Raw genomic sequence first — 9,289 nt, forward strand, 5'->3', positions numbered from 1 at the left:
CCAGCAGAAGATTTAAAAAGACAAGTACAGTATTTTCTTCTTCTTCTTCTTGGACGAACCGGGCAAGAGTACAGATCACGTAAAGTGAGAATCCTCTATTAATAATAGTCTACATGTATGAATTAAAAGATTTTGATATCAATTACCATAAATTTAAAGTTCGGAGCAAACTATAGCAGGAGCTGAATCATTCTGCATGCCCCTGATATGTAGGTTGAAAAGGGAATTCCTTAAGTCAGTCTACAAACATTCAAAATCAAAGTGTCCAATGATAACAACTATTCAACAATTGGATGGTTCTTATACATGTTGCGCACCATGTACATTTGCAATAACAAGACTCCTAGCTTTCTAGCTCAGCTTTAACTTAAAATCAACAGATACTATCTTATTCAAGCAGGAACCATATAGAGCATACAAGGGAGAATAATTACTTTCAAAAAGTTCCAGGAAATACCTTAGGGTTCTTTGCCAAAACAGAGTTTGAGTCACTGCCTCCAGAAACTGAAGGACCCAATTCATCAAATTCATCATCAGCTTCTACAGTATTTGGCAGGGAAGCTTTCAACACTGAAACAACATCAATTTCATCTCTAGGAAATTCCAATGAGTTTTGTGTATCAGTAGTCGAATACAGCTTCACCAATTGTACAGCAGTAGGTATCCTCTTAGTGAATGAGCTGATATAACTGTTCCTGCTGGCATAGAAGTGGGATTGTGATAGACGTTTTAATTTCCACAAATCAAAAATAGAAATCTCCAAGTACTACTATGATCATGCTGAATGTGCTCGTTAAACACTGTTGAGTGAATCTGAACTAAAATGGTAAGAACATTAAATAGGAAAAGGACTCCCATTGTGAAGATTGATGCTGAATGGTTCTCATTTTAGATTGACTGGGCTTTACATGAGGCTTATTTTATGCCACATTACTTAAGTGCCTCACAAGGTACAGGAACTATTCTCCTCGGAACTGCATCAATTAGGATACAAGCAGCCAAAAGTATGATGGTCCTTTTGCAAGAAAAGCTACATGGCCTGTTCAAAGGTTCCAAGTTATGGTTTACATGCTACTCGTTTCCTACAACCCCTGCTGAAGTTCCCAAAAAGGAGCCTCGAAAGATATTCATTAGATACTGGATGAAGCTTCTAAGCAACACTTACAGCTGAGCAGTGTTGTCCAGACTCTTAAACTGTTCTGGTGACAAGTCAAACGCTAGATGGCTTAGGGTGGTAAATGATGCATTCAGTCACTAAATCACGACATCGTCATCCAGTCGCTAAAATTTCTTCAGCATTTTCACAATGCAATGAATTACAGTATGGATCTTGCATCCAGAGTGCCAAGCCTCTATAATCCAGACATAGCACTCGATATAATCAGATTGGATGTTAAGATATCTAGTTGGATCTTGCAATAGCCAAGGTCTAAGAATCTCACTGAATCAGGTCCTTCATGGTTAAACATCGCCACACTTCATTTTTTTTTAAGCTTACAAGTGCATCTAGAAAAGTTAAAGCTCAAATCCAACTAGTTAACGACAACCCAACTAGTTAACGACACTCCAACTAGTTAACGACCAAAACAGCTATACTATACCAAGGACACAGTCGTATCAAAAACTCAAAACTCTTCCAACTTAATTATTGAATACCTAGTAAACAAACTATGAGTATGGAAAATTCACCGACACATCTAGCTTACCAACACGTCTAGCCTAGAACAGCCCAAACTCGCCAAATTCCCCTTCCACCACACCAAAACTCCTAACGTGAGATGAGGGTTGACTCCTATAATAATTTTATAAACTAACATGTCCTGCCTCCGCAGGGCGAGAGCCCCTCTTATTGGCCAAAATCTGAAATCACGCAGAGGTATCTTTTCTCAAATCTGTTTAATTGCTCCAGTATCATGTCAAATGCCTGGTGAGAATTGAAAGTGGGTTACTCTGATATCATGTCAAATGCCCTTTCCGCTGCACCAAAACTCCAAAGTTGTGGCGAAACTTGAAGTCATAGTTTCATACTAAAACCAAGCTAACACGCGGAAAAACCTAAACTCACATCAAATTGGTTCAATTCAGCTCTCCACATTCAACTTCTGGTCCACAAAACCCTAAATAACGACTCACAATACCTTGATCTCTAAATAACCCATCAATAAAATGCATAATAAATCGAGGAAATAGAAACGATACCTTGGCTTGAGCCCTTGGCCGCCATTGTGGAAAAGGGGCGCTCGAAACGAAGCTCGCGAGTCTCCTCCCTTGGCTTGAGCCCTTGGCCGCCATTGTGGAAAAGGGGCGCTCGAAACGAAGCTCGCGAGTCTCCTCGTTCCGCCTGTGAAATTTCACGAACCGGTAGAGGTTAATGACAGATCGAGATTAGGGTTAGGGTTAGGGTTTTGGGCTCGCCTGAGATTAGCGCGGGAAAAAGCGGAGGCTTTGATCGCAGCCTCTTCAGCATTTGAGAGCGAGGAGCTGGGGGACTCGCAGTCGTGGATGGTGTTGTCGTAAATAAGTTTTGAAAATGGTGGTAATCTTTGAGGGAGTACGGACTGCGCTGGGCTGAAATTAGGCCTGGTCAGTATTACTAGATATTTTTTATTTTTTTTTTGGACGCTTATTTTTATGTTTTTGCTTTAATAATTATCAGATGCAATTATTAGTGTATTTTCACTAAAATATAAATTAGTCATTTATATCTGCAATTCATCTATTAGTGGATTATCGTAATATCTCAATTAAATGAGCATATTTAGGTCTACTAGTTTGGATCCGGATTATCTCATTATTTTATTTTATTTTATTTTATTTTGCTTTAACTTTTTATCCCCATATAATCCATTCTATGAGAGATGGTCACATACATTATCATAATCTTCCACCCCGTATGGAACAATAAAATAAATATTCAAATAGTTGGAGTTAGACTACTATTGATAGTATCCAACACGTGGATAATATCAGCCAAATTTTTTAATTTAGAGTCCGAAATTAAAAATCCAAACTGATCAATGTGATCTACTACATATGAGCTACTTAGAAATAAATTTTCAATGGATTTCAATGTGTTTTTGGTCATGTATCAAGGGGCGAAAAATTAAGCAAAACTTTATCAAAATTCCGAAAAGCTGATTTTAATAACATGAGTCAATGATGTTAAAATATTTTGATCACATTCATATATTTGAATTTTTAAAGCCTCCAAATTTTAAAATTCGGTCGATAGCATCCGCGTGCTGCATACTATAAATAGTAGTAGCCTCGCTTTACTCAATACAATTTGTAAAGGATATTGTAGTATGCTTAGCACCCTCATAACATATTAATCTTTTAAATGCGAACACTATAAATGAGAAGACCCATATCAAATCTTGATTGCACATTAATTGTAACAAGAAAGTGGGTCTACTATCTTGCTAGCATTTTTGATGGTTTGTAATGATTTCTTCAAGTTATCATGCCAAATTTGACAATTTACTCCTTGTTGTTTGCATATTTGTTTCGTGAGCCTTCCTTCATAAATGGTGGTGCCACAAGAAGTATGGTGGTCGTTGCAAGAAGAGATTACATAAGATCTCCTATTTGAGACTCACTGTAATATTTGTTTTTTGTTCATAAATATATGTCAATTACAAGCTAGACGTTGATGGGGGTGTCAACTTGATCGATGTAGCTGAGACGGTTGAGACTTTATTTCCAAGATACTTAAGATCAGCCTCCCTTTCATTCATTGATGCATGTCGTAATTACACTCAAAATCTCCAATCATGATGTTGCCTTATTTATCACGCGTCAATATGGATTTGGATCCTCTCCGCTACAAAAAAAAAATAGTGGAGGGACCACTACTTTTAATCTCAATCGCTGATTGTTTAGTAGGCGGTTATGGTACAATCTAAATCTAACACTTATCGTACCCCCGTGTATTGCACTCATTCCTAATTTGCACTAAAAAAATCGCAACCATCAACTGGATAATCAATGGCTGTGATTATGTAGTGGTCCATCTATTGTTTTTTTGTAGTGGAGAGGATCTGAATCCTTTGAATATAGGACACATGCTAGGATTCCGATCCTTTTCAGGACTTTTTTTTGGGTGGAGAGACCACTACATTATTAGAATCATTGATTGTCTAATTGATGGTTATGATTTGTCTTTTGAGTACAAATTAAATATGAGTGAAATACCTGCGTGCCTGGTGAGTGCTAAATTTAGAATGAATTTTAGTCGCTCACAATATAATCAACGGTTAGTATAAAAAGTAGCAGCATCCCCATTACTTTTTTTGTAGCGGAGATCGATCCAAATTCCACGTGCTAGCAAGCACGGCAGTGATAGGTCTCAAGGATATATTTCCTGATTTTGTTCTTGCAGAGGGAGGGAGGAAGAAGTAAGAAAGAGTCACTAATGAAAATAGCAGTTCATGATATTTTTCAAAATCAATAGTAACTCAAGAACAACACAATTTAATCCAACATTTTTGTTGGGAAATAAACAGGACAACAAGACATTTCCCGTCTTTGTGATGAGATGAGAACAAAAAAAATAGAAGAGAAAAACAAACAGAGAGAAAAATTACACACACAAGATTTACCGAGGTTCAGCTCAATTTGAGCCTACGTTCTCACCCGCCTCTTCTTCACCGTTTCCACTATAATCAAATGAAAGCATACAAAAGGTTTTCTCTCAAATTGGTATAACGTAACTTGAGGATCATTTTCTTTCAAACTCACTTGAGGATTACATGTTATATGTGGTTCTTCTTCTTGCTTCTTGTTGTCAACCTTCATCATCTCCCCTACAAACCTCTATTTATATGGAGGATATGTCTCTTGGGTACACCACATTCGTTGCACGAAAAAGTCCAAAGACCAACCTTTCCTTCTCCCAATGCATGAAGAAAGACAATCTATCAATGCATGCAGAATATGAACAGGTAGCCAACTTTCAAGAGCTTCAATACGCCTCAGAATTTCCATGGATCAAATCCGTATTAATTTATCATCATGGGGATGTACCCCCGTTCCCATCAACTTTGATGTCTGCCATATGAATCTCAAGAGTGCTCAAGGAACATATTCTATTATCTATACCAAAATTCAAGAAAAGCATGTCTGAGGCTGACACATCTATATATAATTCTAGCGTAAATTTTTTCTTGCAGACCGTATAATATATATATGCAACATTTCACTAAAACCTTACGTACTTCCTTCCAAAATTCACACACCACAACCGGTAGAAACCAGATGGGAAAAAGGAATAAAACATCACTTCATCAGCTTATTTGAAGTACTCTTCTAGTCTTCACATCAGTCACAAAACAGGGATCTCCTAAGTAAGCAGCAACGGGTCCCACTCAAAAGATCCCCATTATGATCTCATTACATACCATAACCATAACCAACTCATATAACCTACAAGAAACATCCTTAAGATGCATACACGCTGCAAGGAGAAAAAAAACACTAGAATTTTTCAGAGAAAAAATTTTCAGAGAAAAATTTTTCAGAGAAAAATTTTCAGAGAAGGATTTTTGTCTCTCGTCATCTACAAGACATCTGAGAGCCAACTATCCAAAGACCCTTCAAGTTGATACGCGCTCTCACTCTCCCAACCCTGCAACGGCCACATCTCATACGCACCACCCCACACTTTTGCCTCCAACCCACCCAAATCCCAATCCAGCCATTTACTATCATCAAACCCCTCATCGCAATGCCCCCACCTCCCCGCCCCACCCGCATCTCGCTCCTCCGTGCTTTATACGGGCCCCCCAGCTCTCGCTCCTCGCTCGCGGGGCTCGTGGCCCCACCGCCGACGCCGTCGTTGTCGAGGCCCGAAGTTCACGCTCCGTGGTTGTTGGGGTCCGCGTCTGTGACCGTGCTCCCTTCCTGCTCGCTGTGAGCGCTTCTTACCGTCTCGTTTTACCGTCCTGCTTCTTCTTGGATAGTTTGCTTGGCCCTCACGCGCCTTTTCGGTTGCTCGAGACTTTTCTAACGTCGAGGGCCAAGGATTCTGTGTTACAGTCGAATATGGTTATTTTTCGACTGAGATGCGAGTTCCAGTAGTTCTTGATCTCGTTATCGGTTCGTCCAGGGAGGTGTCCCGCTATCACAGACCACCTGTGTCAATGTATCATTCGTATCAGAAACTACTCATTAATAAACTAAGTATAGTGTAGCTCCCTACATTTTCAAGTTGAAGTGATGAATTTTTTGTAGATGGCTAGTGTAATTGGCACCCATGCTCATTGAAATCAAGATCTTGAGAGCTATCAAAGATTTTGGTGTCTTTGATTTTATCATTAAATTGTTCGACTTCGGTTATGGGCTTAGGAAACATGAGCAGCTCCATCAAATTGCCATAACGTGGGACTTTGATCTTAGTCCCATCGATACCCCCCCACCCTTCGATCAAAAACTTTACTTTTAATTACTCGACAAAATTTCTTATGTTAAATGAGACAATTAGCCCCTATTTGTATTCTAAAGATGCTTGGTTTCGTCTAAGATGTCTCGGTTCTATATCAGAAAAAAATCAAAAGAAAAGGTTTAAGTATCTTAATCATAAGCAAGAAAAGTATTTTGGTTGGATTTGGAATTTCATGATTCACAACCTCATGTGATTCTGAAAAGCACCTGAAGTTGTATTTTTTTTTTTCTCAGACAAAATGCTTCCATTTTAGAAAGGTTAAGTTTAACTTTGATTTCCACCCAGAGAAATTGACATGAGGCTTGCATGTTGAGTCCATACTATACTGGACCAGATCAACTTGATTGGACCAACTTATGAGCAAGAAAGGGACTGCATAATCTGCATGTGATGACTTTATGCAGTGAATCAAGGACCATAGCATTATTTGGGTCCATGATATTTCAAGGGGCCCCATAGTTTCCCAACTTTTATGGTATTCTACCTATATTTTGCTCTATGTATTTCTGTGTATAATTAATTTGTTTTAAGGACAAATACTATTTGAATTAAGACATCTTCCTTTAAAAAATAAAAATAAAAACTATGTCAGTTTATTGGGTTTTTGCATATATACCCCTAAAAGCTTCCATATTTGCAATTTTACCCTTCAGATCTTGGTATTTGCAAAATGACCCTCCAGCTATCTCACATTGGGCTTTTCTGCCCCTCCAATTTAGCAATGTTGGTTTCGAAACAGGGCAATGTCAAAAAATTTCAATGTTTTCCGATAGATTTGCAATATTTTCCATTTAAAAACTAAAATCGTTAGGAAAACCCAGTGTGAGAATATTGGGGGGTAGTTTTGCAAATAACAAGATTTGGAGGTAAGTTTGCAAATATGGAAGATTTGAGGGGGTATATGGAGAAAAAAATCCTAGTTTATTTGCTCGCACAAATAAGGGAAATGTTTAGTCATCCAATAGCTATATCAAAATTATGTTCAATTGTTATAAAAATTGCAAATTGCAAGTAATAATATTACTCAACAATGCGAAAATTGGCTGTTCCCGTAGAATGTCCTAGTAATGGTTCCTCAATGTATGTAAAGTTCCTCCACTTTCAAACTCTAGATTCTCTTGGAAAAGAAAGGCTCGAGATTTCCTTATCGAGCAATACTTGATGATGCATGGATCCAAATTCTCGCTTTCACGCTAAAATCTGTTCCTACTTTACACTTGGGAAGAATATTTATACCATCCACAAAAACATAATGAACATTTTGATTCACCTTTAAACATAACAAAATAGATGCCAATTTGAAAATTCCTCCGACATCATTGGAAATTTATTTCTACACCAAACTACTAGACGAGAGATAGGATAAGAAATGAGTGCATTCACATGACATTAGAGGTTGTTGCGTGAGGATAGAATGAGAGAGAATCAATCCACAGTCACATGCAGCAGTGGAGACCATTAAATATACCAATCGGAAGAAGTAATAAGATTATAATTAATGGACAAACGAGGACTATGCTAGGCCAATGATTTAACTTAGCGGAAGAGATGAATCATGTACGGCCAACTTAGGCCAATGGTTATATGAATCATGTGTGATCTCTTGCGCTAAGGTTTCTTTTTTTTTCCCATTATAAGAGGGAGGAAAAAAACTTAGCGGAAGAGATCATACATGATTCATATAACAAACCCCAAAATTAATTTAACACGATAATATGATTAGTCCCGAAGATTTTGGGTCCATAAGAATTTAGAAATGCTGCTCATTTTCCTATATAAACATTATATGGTGTGCAAATGTGAATGTGGGACCCTCACTACTAAAGGCTGCTTATGTTGGTGTGTGAAAGCTACCAGTGTTGCAGAGCAGCAGGAGTTCAGTACAGACCAAGCTTTTAGGCACTGCTCAACTTTGATCCCTCTTCTCACAATGCAAAAAAATAACAATAATAATAACTGTATTAAGAAAAAACTTAATTTGCTTGATGATGGTGGTTTAAATTATTTAGAAAAAAAAAACCATATAAAATAAATAATTTTATTACCTATTTCCAAGTGAAGCATGAAGCTTGACAATGGTCTCCTCCTCTTCCTGAGTGATATTTCCCCTCTTAAGATCAGCTCTCAAGTAATTGATCCACCTCAATCTACAGCTCTTCCCACACCTTAACAACCCTTTAATTTCAAAAGTCAAAGCATTAACTAATTTTCCCAGAATTAAATTAACAAATTAAACTATGAAAATGCATGAGCAAGTGACTAGATTAATTAATTGATTTACCTGCATTTTTGGGCAAAGATCTCCAAGAGCCTTCACCATGAGAAGCAATGTACTTGGAGAGTATCTCATCTTCCTCTGATGTCCACCTCCCCTTCTTCAATCCCACCTTCTCACAACAAGGAGCTCTCCCCATTCTCTCTCTCTTCACTCTCTCTCTAGAAATTCTACACTTGTTCTCTTATCTTATGGTGGTGGGGGGGGGGGGGGGGAGAGCAAGAGAGAGAGAGAGAGAGAGAGAGAGAGTTTGGCTTTAATTTGTTGTTGTCACCTTTTCCCAAGGCTTTGTTTGTGTATATATGTACACCATGAGGGTAGCGGTGTGTGTACATATAAGAGGACGCACTTATCCAAGATTGAGTTTACTATATAGGGTCCCCACAGATAATCGAAATTAATTATATTTACACTGTAAATTATTCCTTAAAAAATATATATTTACATTGTAATAATTATTCCTCAAAAAAAAACATTGTAAAGATTAATTAGATTTAAATAGTGCCAGTATGAATATATATAGATTTTGTCAGGATATTTCACGGTAGGGTTAAACCGTTTTCATCCGATCA

At 37.7% G+C, this 9,289-nt stretch overlaps 1 protein-coding gene and 1 long non-coding RNA gene across 3 annotated transcripts in view; both read right to left on the reverse strand.

Moving 5' to 3' along the window:
- LOC109831870 overlaps positions 1-2,266 on the reverse strand; it is a 4,934-nt gene extending 2,668 nt beyond the window's left edge. The window contains exons 1-2 of one of the 2 annotated variants that reach the window (XR_002244571.1): positions 2,200-2,266; positions 458-695 (exon numbers count right to left, since the gene is read on the reverse strand). This is a non-coding gene — a long non-coding RNA (uncharacterized LOC109831870). Of the gene's footprint in view, positions 1-457; positions 699-2,199 lie in introns of both variants that reach the window. The other variant, XR_002244572.1, reaches the window with a different exon arrangement.
- LOC109831869 (transcription factor MYB12-like) lies at positions 5,843-8,921 on the reverse strand. Its single transcript, XM_020399336.1, has 3 exons — positions 8,724-8,921; positions 8,488-8,617; positions 5,843-6,132 (listed from the first exon to the last, which is right to left on the reverse strand). Exons 1-3 carry the CDS (start codon positions 8,854-8,856, stop codon positions 5,973-5,975), a joined length of 423 nt encoding a protein of 140 aa, XP_020254925.1. The 5' UTR covers positions 8,857-8,921; the 3' UTR covers positions 5,843-5,972.

This window comes from Asparagus officinalis, chromosome 2 (assembly GCF_001876935.1).
Source record: "Asparagus officinalis chromosome 2, Aspof.V1, whole genome shotgun sequence".
NCBI lineage: Eukaryota > Viridiplantae > Streptophyta > Magnoliopsida > Asparagales > Asparagaceae > Asparagus > Asparagus officinalis.